The sequence below is a fragment of the Balaenoptera physalus genome (assembly GCF_965194825.1).
Source record: "Balaenoptera physalus genome assembly, chromosome: 20".
Lineage (NCBI taxonomy): Eukaryota > Metazoa > Chordata > Mammalia > Artiodactyla > Balaenopteridae > Balaenoptera > Balaenoptera physalus.
In genome coordinates, this window is record NC_138901.1 from 47,319,786 (window position 1) to 47,338,286 (window position 18,501).

An 18,501-nucleotide genomic window follows, 5' to 3' on the forward strand; every position below is an offset into this window, starting at 1 on the left:
GCGGGGGCAACGGAGGGCTTGGAGAGGCCGCCCACTGCCAGAGGGACAGAAGGGACGAGGGATGGGGTTGGCGAGGGCCGGCCCCGCTTTCTCGCAAGCGGAGCTTCCTCTGCCTGCACTGCCTGGGACGCCTCGTCCCCCTCTGCACGTCCAGCTGCACGCAGGGCACTGGCTGGGTCTGGGCTGCTGGCACGGAGTCGGCAACCCTGGCAGCAGGAGCACAGTGAAAGGGGACAGCGTTCAACCCGCACTACCCTGAGGGAGGCCTTACCGTCCAAAGGCTGTGCTAGAGATCTTCCGGTTGGGGCTAGAGACAGAGAGTGGGGTGGGGGGAGAGAGGGGGAGAGAGAGGAAAGGATGGTTGAACAGAGAGGCCTTTAGCCCACTCCTTCCTCTGCCCCGGCTGCAAGAGATCAAAGTGCGGGCGAGGCTTTTTCCTGCCCTCACTAATCAGCTTGGCCCTGAGCAGCAGCCCCCGATCACCTGCCAGGACAGAGCGGGGCCACCTTCCCCGCTGCTTCTCCCTCTGGTCCCCAACCCACCCGCCCCTATGCTGGGCCCCGGGGCCTCACCTGTTGGCCTTCAGGTTTTTCAGTCGGGCTTCCAAATCATTGAGCAGGTTGATTTTCTTGCAGCACTGAGAGCAGTAAACATCCAGCAATTCGCTGTTGTACGCGTGCCGCATCTTCCTAGGCGTCTGCCCCGCGCTGGGTCGTGAGAGGGAAAGAAATCACCTTCTGAACTGCTGTCCAGTCTGGTGCCCTGCCCCGTCCTGCCGAGCTTACTATTAGATTCTCCAAAACCTGTGAGCCTTGTGTGTGTGTTTGGGGGTGGGGGCGGGTGGGGAGTGGAAGTACAGCAATAGATCTCCCTCCTCCAGAGCTCTCAAAGAGAGGAAGTCAATGAGTTGTACCCATTTCACAGAGAAGGCAACTGAGAGCTAACGTCAGAGTAATGACTCAGCTGCGTGGGAAGGTATCAATAGGCCACTTGGAGCCTTCGGCCTTCCAGGTTGGTTGTGTTTCTTCCCCAAGACAGAAGGAAGGAGGAATTCCAGACCCCCAATCAGGGTGCAAAGGCAGCACCCCCCCGCCCGCCCCACCCCCCACTACAGGAGCAGAGGCCAGTTAGCTCACGACTCCGCCAGCTGAACCCCCGCTAGGAAGAGGCTGGAATGGTTCTACCACTTTTCCTGGACCCCAAATGCCACTCCAGACCAAGGGGCCACCTGGAGGACACCGACGACCCCAGGTCCGAGTAGACGTTGGTCCTGGTCTCGTCGTCGGGGCAGGGGCTGCTGGGGGCACAGTCCACGTCATCCGCCTCCCCGTAGTCTTCAAACTGCTCCTCGTTGCTGATGAGTGAGGCGGTGGAGTGTGTGGAGAGGTCCGACGTGGTCATGGACGGAGTGCGGCCCAGGGACCTGAGTGTAAGACAAGGGTCGGCTGTGAACGGGGCGCCACCACAGCCTGCAGGGCCGAAACTGGCCACACCTTCCAGGAGGTCCACGGGCGCCAAGATACCAGGAGCCTGATGAAGCCTGTACTTCTTGACCTGGTAAGCACACTTTAGGGACCTCATCCTAAGGGAAACGCCTCACCACAGAAAAGGTTTCTGCACGAGAGATGTTCAAACCGATGCTGCCCTAGAGCAGCCAAACATTGCTTACAACTCAATGGTTTACGGACAGCTACACTGAATTAACTATTAAATTATACTATACATCAGTAAATGAAATGGTCACATAAATTATGGACTCTCAAATCATTGTGGATAGGTTTGTAAAAAAATATTGGCAGTAATGTGGAAAAATTAAAAGTGAAAGTTGTTTTGATTGAAAAACGTTCTAAAAATTAAAACTAAAAACTAAACTTAAAAAAAATTATTTTGAAGTTTTAAAAATTTAAACTAAAAATTAAACCAAAAGTTAGATATAAAATTTTAGACATAATAAGTCTAAGCATGTAAAGGGTCTACACAGAAGAAGGTAAAGCAGGAAATAAAAATATTTAAAAGGCAAGAGGGCTTGGGTTTGGGTGGTGGGACCATGAGTAAACTAAGTTATTTGCCCTTCATTCTCACTTTTCCTCCCTTTTTCAAGTTCTGTGTAAGTGCTTATGCTCCAACAATGAATGAGGTTTAAAAATAAACAACAATGAGCCAGTAGGCAGGATGCTTCCCCTAGTTCATAGAGCGGATTTCTAGTCCAAAGAAGCCTAATGCCACAGAACACAGGTCAGAGACCCCAGGCCTCTCACGGGTGACCCAGTGTGGCCTGGGACAGAGTCAGTGGCTGGCTGAACCCTGTCTACAACCTAAGAACAAAGAAGTACAACTAACTCATCACCTGCCAAAACATATCTTCCCTTGAGTCGTTGTGCAGCAGTTTCTGTGTATCCTTAACTCGTAAACTAGAATCTCTCCAACCTACTGATAAGCCTGTGCACTCAAAGAATGGGACAGTGATTTTCAAACTGTGCCCCTGAGGAACCCTGGTTTCCATCTAAGAATCACAGCGTTAGTGATAGGGCGCTGAAGATTAGGTCTCTGGGTATCTCCACCTTATTTTATTTATTTACTTTATTTATCTGTCCTTGGGCTCCTGAGCACCTCGGGTTGAATTAGTCACGTTCCTCACTTCTTTCTCCTGTAAATTTTACCAAATCTCTCAGCACCCCCGCTGCTGGCTGCCTCCTGGTGACTGGCCCCAGATAACACCCTGAATGATCAGGTGGCAGGTGATTAGCCATATGACCAGCTGTCCTTGGGCTGGCTGGTCACCAGCGCAGCGGATGGACCGCCCCCGGGAAGCAACACGGATGAGCAGCTCCAAAGGACCCCTCCTCGACAGTGTGATTCCCAGAGCCACTTGGGTTTGCGAACCCCTGCACTGAGGAAATATACTAGGTTGAAACATATGAACTTGCCTTTTTCTTGAAGGTCGAACATGATTAAAAATCGACCATTTCGTATGGTAAGATTGATACCGGAAGCCCTCTCCTCCCTCTCCAAATCTCCGGCCGTGACCATCACCTTCTCCCGACACGTGGAGCTCCAGGCAGTTTTAACTCACTTGTCCTCTGGAAGGAACAGGCCCCCGAGCCCTGCATCCTTCTCCTCGGCGGGAATCCCGACCGGCCCCTCCAGGCTCCGGGTGCTCTCCGTGGGGCCGTCCATGTCCGACTCCTGGGGGCCCTCGGGCGGGGCCAGCGTCATGGCCTCGTCCTCATCCACAGGAAAGAAGCCGGACTCCCTGGGGAGGAGCTCGCCATCAGCAAAGGTGGGGTCTGGCACCTCGCTGCCCTGGGGAAGACAGAGGGGGGGCAGCGCGAGTGAGCCTGGCTCCCCGAGGCTCAGCACTGCTCTTCAGACCTCAAGGACGCCAGCAGGGCCGGGGATGGAGGGGACAGCAGGGACTGCGGTGCCGGGAAGCCCAGACACTGAAACCTCGGGTGTGAGACCCTGGCAGATGATTCACCTCGGGGACCTCTCATGCAAGGCCAGTGAGGGGTGGGAACCTCCAGAACAGCCACCCATGGAGAAGGGCCACAGCCAGGCCAGCTGCATCATCCAGGGCCCCTGGGCTGCTTGGCAAGGTCCCCAACACAAAGTCTGCACAGGAAGCCAAGTGACCCAGAGAAGGCTTCTTAGTGATTAAGAAGGCACAGCCCCAGTGACAATGACTCTGACCTAGCAGAGTTTGATGCGGCATGGTACAGGGACTGCCCAGCATGGGGTCTGCCCCCCATGATTCTGGGCATATCAAATAGCACCTCTGAACCTCAGTTCTGGCCTCTGTAAGTGGAGTGAGAATGGCGATGGAATCTTACAGAGGGATCGCTGTGTCACAGCAGGACCTCAGTGGGTAAGTCTAGGCCACAGATCTGCCCTGGCCCTGTCACAGCCAAGCTGGGGAGCAAGAATTCTAGGTCTTTCAAGTCTGAGCTTTGGACTGGTCCTTGGTGCCTAGCACCCTGCCCGGCATGTCAGCGCACCATAAAGATTTGCCCAAACCTTTTGCTAAAACCATCTTACAGGAGAAGAGCTCTGGCTTTATTCAGAGTTTACCTAGTCCGAGAGGCAGATCTCTACAAACCATTTCTCGGGGCTGCTTTGCCCCTGAGGAGGTAGGAACCTTGGAGGTGACAGCCTCCACCTGCTCCCACCGGAGATGTCAACTATTCCTCAGGTTCTTCAGCGTGCTCCTTAGCTAGGGCTGGCAGGGCCCCCGTTAAAGGTGCGTCCTCCAGCCCCAGGACCACAAGAAGAGTAACAGTAACAAGGGCTGTGAAAAGCCTCGGGGCATCTCAGACAAGAACAGGATCAGGGACATCCAAGGAAGGTGGTCAGCGAGCAGCTTAGCTGTGCCCGCCCAGACGCAGGCAGCTGTCCACTGGTGAGCGCACAGCTCTCCAGGGGGTCTGTCCCCACCAAGACACACGCCAGGGCTAAGAATAGATGGAGATTAATGAGCTTGGCTCCTGCCTGTGCCATGACTCGGGCTGAGCACCAGATGGACCAATAAAGCCGGCATCAGGCAGCCAGGAGCCTCTGACTGTGGAGGCCGAGGGGCTGTGTAATTAAACTCCCCCCTAGTGTTCACGCGGCCCTTTGCACCTACATGTCACTAATCAATCCCACACAGCTCCCAACCTTATCACATCTTGTGTCCTAAGCAAGCTCTTGTCTGCAAGCCCGAAGCTGTCCCAGTAGAAAGAAAGGGAAACCAACATTTACAGAACCACCACCAAGTTCCGGAGACTGAGCTAAGAGTTAATTTATTACCCCATTTGGGCTTCATGACCCTTCAGGACAGGGATTCCCATCCCTATTTTACTAACGAGGAAGTCAAGGCCCAGAGAGTCACCTGCCAGAAGTCCACTGGCCAGTAGGCAGAGAGTCCCACCTGCCTCTGGCCACCGCTCGCTTGGTTCCATTTATCACTGACGCAACCCACGCTTCATGGATTTTCAAACCCCACGGTGACCATGAGGAGACACACATCACAGGAACACATTACTAATTATGAAGGCCAGGCACTCCGCCTAATGCTGCAACTTCCACATGCCGCCCCCTTCCTGCCCCCAGCAGGGAATGTCCGGGCTAGTGTGTGGTCACCCGGAGAGAGGCCCTCCATGGAGAGCTGGGGCTCGTGGAGAAGCAAGGCGTGTGCTCTGTTCCTCCACCTGCAGCTTTTCACCCTCCCAGACACATGGCAGGGGGAAGGCAGCACTGGCTAGGAGTCCCTGCTCTGTGGCCCACAAGAGGGCTTGGTCACTTTGCAAGTGGGTGTTTCTTCTCGTCTTCACAGCCCTGAGAGGTGGGTCTCCTTCCCCCTCTGTGTAGGGAGGTGAAGTGACTTGCTTGGGGCCACGTGGGAGTCAGTGGCAGGGCCGGGATTGGACCGTGAGTCACCAACGCCCATGCTTTCCCCCTGGAACCGCGTCCGCAGGGGTCCGCAAGAGGCTGCCGCCCACCCTGCCCCCAGAAGGCAGGCAGGGGGCCAAGTGGAGCCCAACACCCATGATTAAGCATCTGGCTTGGCTTCTGGCCAACTCACGTCTGCCTCACTGGACACTGAGATACAGACGCCGCGTTTCTGCCAGGCACTCTGTCCCAACACCCAACTCATGGTACACAGGTGGGGACCAACCCCCTCACCTGAGGTCCCACAGCGACACACCCATAACTCCTGACACCTGGCCCAAGGCCCTGCCCAGGGTGGAAAGAGTGGTCTCGAGTGGCCTGTCTCAGCCACAGCAGGGGCAGCAGGAGGGGTCAGACACCCCACAGGGGTCCCTCCCTCCCAACTAGACCAACACCTCCTGGGCATATTTTTATCCTCTGACTAAGCAGAGTCCACACCTGCCCGGCCCTTCACACTTGACAAAGCATCCTGTCTGTCTCCCACACACACCGTTCGGCTCTCACAACAGCCCTGGGAGAGCTCCGGGGAGTGTACAGGGCAGGATGAAGGATTCATCTTCTCCATCTGACACTCAGGGAAGATGAGACTCGGAGAGGGAGGGGACTGCCTGGAACTTCCCGGCTACAGAGGGACCTGAGACCTGGAGCCAGGCTCCCGACACGCCAAGTCCCAGCCCCTCACCCACCCCGACGCCCCCCCTCTGCTACACACGTGTGCACACACGCGTGCACACACGCTCTCGACACGCCGGCCTTTTCTCTTAAAAAACGGCTGCTCGGGGCTTCCCTGGTGGCACAGTGGTTGAGAATCCGCCTGCCAATGCAGGGGACACGGGTTCGAGCCCTGGTCCGGGAAGATCCCACATGCCGCGGAGCAACTAGGCCCGTGAGCCACAATTACTGATCCTGCGCGTCTGGAGCCTGTGCTCCGCAACGAGAGGCTACGATAGTGAGAGGCCCGCGCACCACGATGAAGAGTGGCCCCCACTTGCTGCAACTAGAGAAAGCCCTCGCACAGAAACGAAGACCCAACACAGCCAAAAATAAAAAAAAAAAAAAAAAAAAAAAACGGCTGCTCTCCCTACGTCAACACCTCTTCATTCAAGCCACAACTGGTTGCCCAAGGCAAGTGGAAATTTTAACGATAACTTCAAAACCATTTCTAGTGCAGACGGTCCTCCAACTTACGATGGCTCGACCTACGATTTTTTGACTTTACAATGGAGTGAAAGTGATAGGCGTTCGGTAGAAACTGTACTTCAAAGTTGGAATTTTGCTCTTTTCCCGGGCTAGCGATGTGCGGTCCGACGCTATCCTGATGCCGGGCGGCCCCAGCTCTCCGTCAGCCACCCGATCACGAGGGTGAACCACTGAAACGCTTACAACCATTGTTTTTCACTTTTGGTACAGTGTTCAATCAATTACATGAGCTATTCAACACTTAATTTAAAAATACGCTTTGTGCTGGGTAATTTTGTTTAAGGTATTCTAGGCTAAGTTATGATGTTTGGTAGGTTAGGTATATTAAATGCATTTTCCACTTATCGATACAACGGGGTTACATCCCACTAAGATCTGTAGTTTTCTCCCAAATTTAAATAATATAAAGACAGCTATAAGAAAAGTAACTAACTGTATACCTTGGTTAGTCTGGGATGGTACCAGTTTGGCTTTTTTCCTGGACAAAAGTGGCCCTGTCACCCGTGCTCTTTCCTGGGGGCCTGGGTCCCAGCCCAGCTTCCACTCTCCCCGGCCCTCCAGGGAAGGGCTGAGTGTAGCACTGGGTGGGGTGGGGAGGCAGCGCTGCTGAGGTTGGGGGACAGCCTGCTCTGATCCCAGACAGCTCAGGAAGGGAGGCAAGCAGAGATGGCTGCTGGAAGGTGCTGGAAGGTGCTGGAAGGCAACCTCTCACCCCACCTGGAGCCATCATTCCCTAGCTGGGAGAACCAAAGTCACATCAGAAACCCTTCGGAGCCAGTTTCTTTTATATTTTTTAGATAAAGTTACAGAGGAAGAGGAAGAACTCATCCATAATAAAAGTACCGTCCTCACAGCGTTTCCAGAAGGCCTGGGAAGATGCTGCACCTGACAGCAGGGGCTTCCTGAGGCCCAGTTACCCTCCAGTCAGGGCCCTGGGCTGGTCGGGGCCCCCATGGAGCCCCCGTGTCACATGTGCTTCCGTGAAGAGGAAGAACTCTGGGGAATGTGCCAGAGCTAAAGAGTAATCTGCCTGGGCGTGGTGAGGCAGATTCTCCTGTTGCTCCAAGATTCCAGAGCTCCCAGACAAACCCCAGGCTGATTCTGGACAGCAGGAAACTGGGCTGCGGCAGCCCCGGGATGGAGCTGGGGGAAGGTGGGGGGAGGAGGACATCGCTCCACGGGGCACCTCCTGCTCGTGCGCACTTCTAGGCCGAGAACCCCGAGAGCTGCCCGCCCGCCCCAGGCCACCTGGTCCACATCCAGACCTCCCTCCACATCAGCGAGCTCCTCGGGCGTCAGAGGACGCCTGGTGGTCCCGGATCCTAGGCCTGCTCTGGAGGCGTGGCAGAATCGGGGGAGTGGGTAATGGGATTTCACCGAAAGGGGGTGTCTGATTTTTTGGGGGGGGCCTTTAGGGAAGAGGCAGTGTCCTCAGCAGGTAGCTCCAGGCAACATCTGTGGGTGACCCATGTCCCCAGGGCTCTGTTCCTCAGGACCCAGAGCCACTCCTGCACATGGAGCTCCCTGTCCCCACAGGGCCACATGGGTGTGGCTGGCATATGTCCAGCGCACTCCAGGTCACCTGGAGGGGCCCCAGGACACCCCTGTGAGCGGGGCTGGGTGAGGGTGCAGCTCTGGAGCCTGGCAGACTGGGTTTTTAGTCCTGGCTGGCCCGGCCACTCACAAGCAGTGTGACCTTGGGCAAGTCACCTCTGAGCTCCTGCCTGACTCCTTACCTACAGAATGGGGACAGTCACCTCTACCTCAGAGGCCACTCTAAGGACCACACGTGACAATTTTCACAGGCACCAAAGAGCTGGCAGCTGTGGAAGCATTCAATCCTGATCCGGCCTCCTTGGGGCTGCGTGTTGCAGAAGCCGAGCTGCCCCTGCAGCCCATGGGTCCCTGGCTAGTCAACCGGTGAGATCCTGGACAGACAGGAGGCCAGGAGGCAGGTCATCCTCAAGAGCGTTTCTGGAGAGTTCTGAGGCCCAAGGCTGGGCAAACATGTCCTAGTTAGCCGCTCCGGCAGGGCAGGTCTGCAGCACCAGCGTTCTCCAGCCCCCCACCCCCGTCTCTGGCTGGGGCTGGATGCCGCCGGCCCGGGCTGGAAGTGGGAGCCTGGAGGCACAAAGTCTGCCCGTGGGGCCTCGTCTCCAGTCTCAGGAGCAGCCTTCACCCGCCAGCAGGCCCCAAAGTCACGTCTTCCTCTGTAGCAAGTCGGCACGAGCTGAATTCAATGGTTGGTGAGAAGGCCAAGCATCAGTACCCGTGGGGCCCTTCCAGGCCTCAGAGGGGCCAACAACGCCCCACCGGCCACACCCTCGGAGGGGGTGCGGCAGGGCCCAGACTCGACCGCTTCCTTTGGTCCTCCCCCTCCCCCACCTGGCCCATTTTCCTGGCAGCTGACTCCAGGTGACCCCGTTTCCACACTCCCGGGGAGAGGGAAGGCCCTAAAGGGGTGAACGTGAGGATTTCCACGTCTGAACCCCACGGTGAGCATCACAGGGAGCACAGGGCAGGTGATCAGCAACTGGGCCCAAGCGCGCCGCTGAGGGTCAGCCGGCAAGAGCCCGGCGCGGGAGGCCCGAGGCCCGGGCGCTGACCCCCGCGTGGTCGCTGGCTGGCTGTGACCCAGCTGTTGGATTTCTGAGCCTCATCTGAAAACAGGGATGGAAATACCTACCTGGCGAGATTGCCCTGGAGAATAATAATGCCTCACACCTCATGGATGCTTGGAAACTCGGCAAAGAGCGGGGGGCCAAGTGGCGTTAGAAGCAAGCTCTGCAGGTGGACCGAGCGGTTCAAATCCTGGTCAGTCCACCTGCACTGTGCTACCAGCTCTGCGCTCTTAGGTTTACTGAACTTCAGTGCCTCAGTTTCCCCATCTATGGAATGCGGTTAACTATTAGGATTCAATGAGTTGGTACATATTCTAAGCAGAAAGTGCTCAAACCTGAGCTATTATTATCTTCATTGTATTGAGAAAAAGACAGCCAGGGGTGCATGCTGGCCTAGTGGTCTCTCTCCAGCCCCCGGGATCCTATCCCCCTCTGACCCCAGTGGCACACGGTGTGAAGGTAGGCTGGGTGCAGCTTCTGGAAGCCAGACACCCCATGGTGCAAAGCCGGCCCTCCAAACAGGCCAGGTGCCTCTTTTCTCCCCACCAGGGCTGTCTTCTGCCCACTGTCTGGGAAGGTCTCTCTGTGCATTCATTATACCCTTTATTAAGTGTTAGGACGAGATGCTGCCTGGGCAAGGGAGTCCGCGAGGCTCCCAGGCTCTGGCTATCCACCCCCAGCCCCGGCAATGGCTCTGCGCCCCAGGCAGTAATGCGGAGGCAAAGAACAGCTCCATGGGGACAGGGTTGGGTAAAAATAGCTCAGGCGGGCACATCCCAGCTTCCCGTGCTGCCAGGCACCAGTGGGCACACGTGGAACCCCACTGCAGGGAAGGTATGGGGGGAGGGATGGACACAAACTAAGCCCAGGACCGGGGAGAGGCCAGCCTGCCGCCTGGCGAGGCTGAGCAGGCTTGAGGCGACTGGGGGTGTGGGGCATCAAAGCCCTCATCCACCCTCCCAGCCAGCCAACAGCCCAGGAACAGTGACAGGCCTGGTCAGGGTCTCGCTGCGTCTTTCCCACAGGTAGCAGACGATTCAGGTTAAGGAGCTAACTTGCTGGTGCCAATGCCCCAGGTGCACAGGGAGGGGATGGGGTTACCTGGGCCAGGAGCCACTACACACCACTGTGGCTCAGCAGCTCTCATCAAGCAAAGGTGGTGGCGGTAGAGATTAGCAGCAATGCAGGCTGTCCCCAACTCCTGTCTGTGGCTGCCAGCTCCTGCCCTGAAGCCAGGCCTCGCTCTGCAGGCGGCTGGTGCTCATCAATGGCTCATAGGAGACTTTTCAGCAGAGGGTTGCCTGGGTGCCAGTCAAGGGGTGAGGGTGGGAATAAGAGGGATTTAGGGGTCCACATAGAGGGGCTGGTGCCTCAGCCTTGCCTTCTGAACAAAAGCAACCTTGACTCAGATACAAGGCCTCAGCTTGCCCACAACAGGGCCAAGGGCAAACCTGGGAGCACCAGGTCACCAAACTATTAGAGGTTATCACCCGTCTCAGCCAGCCCTGGGGACTGACCTCACACTGTGAGATCAAAGCTCTGCAGCCCAAGCTTCCCACTCTGATGGGGAGGCCAAAGTCAGGCAAACAGACAGATTGCCACCCCCAAGGCTAGAGCAGAATCCCCTCTAGTTAACCTCCCTCCCAGGGGTGGGGCACCCAAAGCAGCTTTCAGGCTGTCTCCTCCCAGCCAGGGGCTCCAGGATCCACCTCCTGAACCCTCACTTCAGGGAGGGCACCACCGGCAGCTGAAGACCACCCTTGACTGGGTTCCCACCCAAGAGCGGATCTCAGTGTAGACGCCCCAGCAGCTACACTACTTTCATCATAAAGTAGACCCGCAGATCCCAGGAGGGGGACAATAGTGACAACAGGGCTTCCTCAGGAGCTTATTATTAGTCTCAAGTGGGAAATACTAAGAAGGTTTGATTCTCCCATCACCCCCTGGAGGGAGGTACTAAACCAGCCCGTTTTGCAGATGGGGAGACTGAGGCTCTCGGGCAGACTTGGTTCAGTCCAGGATCTGGCCTCCACCAGCTGTGGAGCCTCAAGCTGGTAACGAACGGAAGAGAAAGTCATGCTCATGTTTCTCACGAACTCCCATTTACATAAAGCCAAGGTGGTCAGATGAGTCGGTTTGCTGTTGCACACACCACCACCACCACTACGGAAGGGGTGTGGAAGGGGTGTGGAAGGGGCATGGAAGCCCGCACTGCCTTTTATTCAGTGTTTTAACTGCAACTCCTCAACTGTCTCTCTGCCTGATCTCCACATCCTCCCCGCAGCACACACGCTGCTGATAAGGTAGCACCCCAGGAGTGCAAGGGAAAGGAGGGCATGACGTAGCTCCCAGAAAAACTGTAGAAACAAGGGATGCTGGATTGGCCCCCTGGCAGCCAAACTAAGGCCAGAGGTGGGCGAATCCCCTGCAGGGCAGCAGAACTGAGGGGCTGGAAGTCTTAAGGGCTGGGGTGAGATTCTGAGGCAGATCCTGGCAGCGACCACCCAGGCACCGGCCAGGGGTCTTTTGTCCGGCTGACCCGAATGTCCAGTCTGCCCTAAAGGCTGTGGGGTCTCGCTGAACTGGCACCAGAGCTGGAGACCACTCCATGTCCGTTCAGACCTTCTAACCAGCTCCCCGGGGTCCAAGTTCACCCACCACCCTTCGGATCAGGACGAGCTTCCCAGGAGCCTGCTGACAATGAGGGGAGGGCTGCCCGAGCTCACTGCCGGAGTGCAATGCTCACTGAGAATGAATCAGCTGGCGTTTTGGCTCTGTGCGTCCGCGGAGGGACAATCTGCGGGCATAAGGGGCACTCGAGTCCCAGGGGTGTGGGAAGGGCCAACAAGATCTGCTTTCCAAGCCCATTAGGCAACGGGTCAGACCCTGGACCCCACTGGAAATGCCGCTCACACCGGGGCCATAGTCCCACCCAGGAGACACTCTGAGCCCTCTGTCCCCACTTCTGTTCCAATAACACATTTGAGCATGTCAAAAGGTATCAGTTAAAAAATAAAAATAAAAATGTGTTGCTAAAAATCTAACGCAGAAGAAAATGGAAGAGGAGAATACTTAAGTCATCCAAAAGGATTCAGGAAAAGTGAGGAAAAGAGAATCAAAGATCAGACTGGAACAACAAAAAGACGCATAATAAAGAGTTCAACCATATCAGTAATTCATTAAATGAAAACTGAATAAACCATCCTATTAAAAGAGAAATATTGTCAGACTAGATTTAAAAAACTACATGCCATTTACAAGAGACACAATTTAAGCATAAGGACACACATAGGTGGGAAGTAAACGAATGAAAAAAGATACACCACGCAAACACCAACTAAAAGTTGGAGAGGTTATGTTAATATCAGACAAGAGATAGAGAGACATTAAAAAAACGATAAAAATCAATTTAACAAGATGTAACACTCCTAAGCGTTTATGCATCTAATAAAGTGGTTTCAAAATGTACAGAGCAAAACTTAACTCATCTCTCTCAGTAAATGATAAGGCACACAAACAAGATAATTAGAAGGGAGACAGAAGATGTGAACACAAGCTTGACAGGACACAAATATAACATTACACCCAACAGCTGTAGAATAAAACCATCAGATCAAAGGTTGATGAGCATTTGGATACTTGCACAATACCAAAGAATCACCCTACAGATTACTGCAACCCCCTGACCCCACCCCCAGTACCACTACCATGGAGAAAACAGGCTACTGTCATTTTAATGCAGTGATCAAACCTGGCAATGCTAATTAGGACCAATCACACACTGGCCTCCTGATGTGCTCCATTATGAAGGACACAGCATCACCTATCATATAGTCTTTACAAAACATTTAATTCTAATCAAGCCTTAAAACCTAACCTCTATTAAACGGGAAAGCAGGGAACAGAGGAACAAGTTACACATCACCACGGGGAAACAATAAGACAGAAAGAATGTGGCACGTTCTAAGACAACTGGCCTGGTCTTTTCCAAAAGAGAAAGTCATAAAGAAGAGGGAGGGTCCCTGACTTCAGACTATACTACAAAGCTACAGTAATCAAGACAGTATGGTACTGGCACAAAAACAGAAATATAGATCAATGGAACAGGATAGAAAGCCCAGAGATAAACCCACGCACATATGGTCACCTTATCTTTGATAAAGGAGGCAAGAATATACAGTGGAGAAAAGACAGCCTCTTCTATAAGTGGTGCTGGGAAAACTGGACAGCTATATGAAAAGAATGAAATTAGAACACTCCCTAACACCATACACAAAAACAAACTCAAAATGGATTAAAGACCTAAATGTAAGGCCAGACACTATCAAACTCTTAGAGGAAAACATAGGCAGAACACTCTATGACATAAATCACAGCAAGATCCTTTTTGACCCACCTCTTAGAAAAATGGAAATAAAAACAAGAATAAACAAATGGGACCTAATGAAACTTAAAAGCTTTTGCACAACAAAGGAAACCACAAACAAGACGAAAAGACAACCCTTAGAATGGGAGAAAATATTTGCAAATGAAGCAACTGACAAAGGATTAATCTCCAAAATTTACAAACAGCTCATGCAGCTCAATATCAAAAAAACAAACAACCCAATCCAACAATGGGCAGAAGACCTAAACAGACATTTCTCCAAAGAAGACATACAGATTGCCAACAAACACATGAAAGAATGTTTGACATCATTAATCATTAGAGAAATGCAAATCAAAACTACAATGAGGTATCACCTCACATCGGTCAGAATGGCCATCATCAAAAAATCTACAAACAATAAATGCTGGAGAGGTGTGGAGAAAAGGGAACCCTCTTGCACTGTTGGTGGGAATGTAAATTGATACAGCCACTATGGAGGACAGTATGGAGGGTCCTTAAAAAACTACAAATAGAACTACCATACGACCCAGCAATCCCACTACTGGGCATATACCCTGAGAAACCATAATTCAAAAAGAGTCATGTACCAAAATGTTCATTGCAGCTCTATTTACAATAGCCAGGACATGGAAGCAACCTAAGTGTCCATCAACAGATAAATAGATAAAGAAGATGTGGCACATATATACAATGGAGTATTACTCAGCCATAAAAAGAAACGAATTTGAGTTATCTGTAGTGAGGTGGATGGACCTAGAGTCTGTCATACAGAGTGAAGTAAGTCAGAAAGAGAAAAACAAATACCGTATGCTAACACATGTATATGGAATCCAAAAAAAAAAAAATGGTCATGAAGAACCTAGGGGCAAGACTTTATTCGACACAGACCTACTAGAGAATGGACTTGAGGATACGGGGATGGGGAAGGGTAAGCTAGGACAAAGTGAGAGAGTAGCATGGACATATATACACTACCAAACGTAAAATAGATAGCTAGTAGGAAGCAGCCGCATAGCACAGGGAGATCAGCTCGGTGCTTTGTGACCACCTAGAGGGGTGGGATAGGGAGGGTGGGAGACACAAGAGGGAAGAGATATGGGGACCTATGTATATGTATAACTGATTCAGTTTGTTATAAAGCAGAAACTAACACACCATTGTAAAGCAATTTACTCCAATAAAGATGTTAAAAAAAAAAAGAAGAAGAGGGAGGGGGATTTTTCTAGACGAGTGGTTCTCAAACTTTAGAGTCATTTGGAGTGTGCGGTGGATTGTTAAAACTCAGACTGAATCAGTTTCTGATTCAGTAGGTTTGGGGTGAGGTCTGAAAATGTGCATTTCAATAGGTTGAAATAGGTTTTTTTTTTAATTTAAGTGCATTTCTAACAAGTTGTCAGGTTATACCGATGCTATTGGTCCCAGGGCCACACTGGGAGAACTACTGTTTTCAATTAACCAAGAGATATAAAAACTGAATGTTATCTTTGATTAGATCCCGGTTCAAACAAGCAAGCAAGCAAGCAAACCACCACCTAGCTGTAAAAGATCTTCTGGGGACAAGTAGGGAAACTGGAGTATGGAGTAGATACTGGGTGATATTAGGGAATGATGCTCGATCTTGCTAGGTGTGTTAACGGTATCTAGTTATGAAGGAGAAATGCCCTTAGTTTTAATAACATCTTGCCGAATTTTATTTCAAACGGCTCAGAAGAAAATCTCCCACACAGAGATAAAGCAAATACGGTAGCAGCCCCGGGGAGCACCCGGGCACGAGAACCCTTAACGGTGCAGTCTTCCTCCACGACCAGCTCCCTGATGGTCTGTCCTGGTTGCAGGGGCTGGTCTGGGCTCCCCGTGAAACACTGTGGGGTCCCCTTGTGTGGTGACGGAGGCACGGCTACGGCAGGGGCTGTATGGTGGGTTCAGGAGCCACGAGGGCTGGGGAGCAGGTGCTGTGAGCCACCGCAGGGCACTGCTTACGGCAAAACCTATGGGAGTCCCGCAGGTTGGTGGCCGAGAATGGTGGCCAGTCCCACCCACAGTGGCCTCCCATAATCAGTTCTTACAGCTCTCATTTTTTTCAATACGTCAGAAGTAAACCTTACATACATAGAGCGTGAAAGATAGTTGCCCCAAGCTTGCTGAACTGGTTAAGGAAAAGTGTAAAATCTCTCATAAACTTAGCTCCATTTAAAAGGAATGTCGGGGGACATCCCTGGTGGTCCAGTGGTTAAGACTCCGCGCTTCCATTGGGGGGCGGGAGGGTGGTGCGGGTTCGATCCCTGGTCGGGGAACTAGGATCCCGCATGCTGCGTGGCGCAGCCAAATTAATTAGTTAATTAATAAAATAAAATAAATAAAATGCATGAAGGATCTGAATAGACTTTAAAAAAGTTTTTAAAAATAAAAGAACTATGGGGCTTCCCTGGTGGCGCAGTGGTTGAGAATCTGCCTGCCAATGCAGGGGACACGGGTTCGAGCCCTGGTCTGGGAGGATCCCACATGCCGCGGAGCAACTAGGCCCGTGAGTCACAACTGCTGAGCCTGCACGTCTGGAGCCTGTGCTCTGCAACAAGAGAGGCCGCGATAGTGAGAGGCCCGCGCACCGCGATGAAGAGTGGCCCCCGCTTGCCACAACTAGAGAAAGCCCTCGCACAGAAACGAAGACCCAACACAGCCATGAATAAATAAATAAATAAAATTAAATTAAAAAAAATAAATAAATAAAAGAACTATGGAAGGGGGCAGCCATCCTTTAAAAATGCTATCCTAAAGGCAGAGTCAGCGGAAAGAGGGAGCTCTGAGGACCAGCACAACCTCCTCGGGTAAAACCAACCCTTGAGAATAAGAGCTGAAGTGTCAGCAGTCTAGATTACAAATGACTAGATCAAGAGGCAGGGGCGGCTCAAGCTGTAAGAATGTGAAGGGCCCTTCATCAATGGCGGGCCTTTGCCTGAAGGCAGAGCTACCTCCCCTCCTCTCGGGCTCTCCCTGGGGGCCAGGCTCCGCTCACCCTCCTCCTCCTCCTCCTCCTCCCCCCTTGGAGGATGATTCCGGAGAGCCTTTCTGTTATGGGCAGAATTGTGTCCCCCTCCCCCCGCAACCAGCAGTCTCTTAGAACATAACTGTGTTTGGAGACAGGGTCTTCAAAGAGGTAATTAAATTAAAATGAGGTTATAAGGGTGGCCCTAATCCAGTATGACCAGCGTCCTTATTAGGAAATTAGGACGTGGACAGACACAGACACGCACATACAGACACACACATGACCAGGGAGTACTGTTAGGGTAGCCCTAGCAAACTAATAATACTCTTTCCTCCTCCTCTAGGAAGGCTGTGTGGAGACCCCTCAACTAGGTCTGTGTTTTCCACCCACCTTCCCACCTGGATAATAAGAGCAAATTCCTTCAAGGTCAATTCAATTCAACCTCCATAGAGAACTAACTACTGAATCTCCAGAACCTTGTCAAGAAACTTGGGATTTTTTTTTTTTTTTTTTGGTCAAAGGAATCGCTGGCTTCCCTTCCATGATCATTTTGAGATATCGCTGCTTCTAAAGAGACTGTATTTTGCTGACACTGAAGCCTGGTGGATCTACGATTATCAGGACAATGTTTCATAAGCACTTTATACACGGATCTAAGTAAATTATTTCCATTTCTTGCGTTCTCTCAATAGCATAGGTATTATAGTTTCGTTGTAGAGAAGCGTGTGTGCAGTTCAATCACGGGCACTTAAAATTGCAAAGGCAATTTTTGTTTGCCCAGAACTGTACACAGTGTAGTTATAGTACAAATATAAAAGTTATTTTGCCTAAATAGTGTCTGGTTGACAAGAGATCAGCAGTTAGCCCTGGAACCACAGAGCCTCTAACCCTGGGCCAGGTCACCTCTGTGGCCAGCAGTGCCTAGTAATTGAGCAAGATATTACCAGTTTCTCCATGCCAGGCAGTATTTCTGGCTACTTGGAATCTAGGGCAGACTTCTTCCCTCTGTTGTGGTCAGTTTAGGAAGGAGGGCGTTCTACCACTCCTGGGACATGTGGGCACCCTCCTCGGCTGTGATGCCAGCCTCCCCCTGACACTGCCAGAACCAGAGTCCCCTCCCCCGCCCCAAGGCTGGCTGTCTAGGGTCAGTGATGGTGACCAAGAGGCCAGGCAGACACTGCAGCTGAATTTGGCTAAGTGACCCACCTCCAAGGAAAACCCACAGGGGAGGAGGTCCCAGGGTCGGCTTTTGCTCCCACAGGCATCAAGCCCTTGATGGGGTCTAACTGTCCCAACAAAGCCCAGGGTCCCAGATCTGAGTGCCCTGGTGAATCTACCTCCTGAACACAAAGGGTTCCAACAGGCCAGCTAGTCTCCCCCACTGCCCCTGAAGTAGGCAGAGCCAAAGGTCTTGATTTTCAAAAGAGAACATGGACTTTGGAGGCAAACTGTTGGGGATTATGAAAACAGAACTTAAATTGCTTCCACATCTGGAAACCAAACCCAGCAGCCAGTCCCAAGAATTCCAGGCATGTCAGCCTGGAGAGGCTGCAGGTCAAGGGAGGTGTTTCCTGTTGGCCGAGTACCCCCCATCCAACTCCCCGAATCCACACGCAAGATCTGTCTACAAAAGGCCAGGTGGAGCCACACCTGAGAGGAAGCAAGGAAAGGAAGGTAACCCAAGGGAGCGCCGACCACGTGGCCGGCGTCTGCTACATGCTTTACTGAGGCGGGTCTCATTTTCCTCCCCTAAAAATCCTGCAAATAAATACTGTCTCCTCCCTACAGATGAGGACCCGGTGTCCAGAGAATTTAATCCACTCTGCCCTGAAGTGATGCTGTGATTTTTCTCTCCACGCCCATTTGTCATCACACAG

At 52.4% G+C, this 18,501-nt stretch overlaps 2 protein-coding genes across 3 annotated transcripts in view; one reads left to right on the top strand and one right to left on the bottom strand.

The window, feature by feature from the left end:
* Positions 1-18,501, top strand: part of EVI2B (ecotropic viral integration site 2B) — a 449,729-nt gene that overhangs the window by 236,774 nt on the left and 194,454 nt on the right. The gene's annotated exons all lie outside the window — the stretch shown is intronic.
* Positions 1-18,501, bottom strand: part of RAB11FIP4 (RAB11 family interacting protein 4) — a 120,036-nt gene that overhangs the window by 14,160 nt on the left and 87,375 nt on the right. For both annotated transcript variants that reach the window (XM_082442274.1, XM_082442275.1), the window contains 4 exons: positions 3,074-3,303; positions 1,229-1,423; positions 573-707; positions 272-307 (listed from right to left, as the gene is read on the bottom strand). In XM_082442274.1, the coding sequence (XP_082298400.1) occupies positions 272-307; positions 573-707; positions 1,229-1,423; positions 3,074-3,303 (596 nt within the window). The remainder of the gene's footprint in view (positions 1-271; positions 308-572; positions 708-1,228; positions 1,424-3,073; positions 3,304-18,501) is intronic.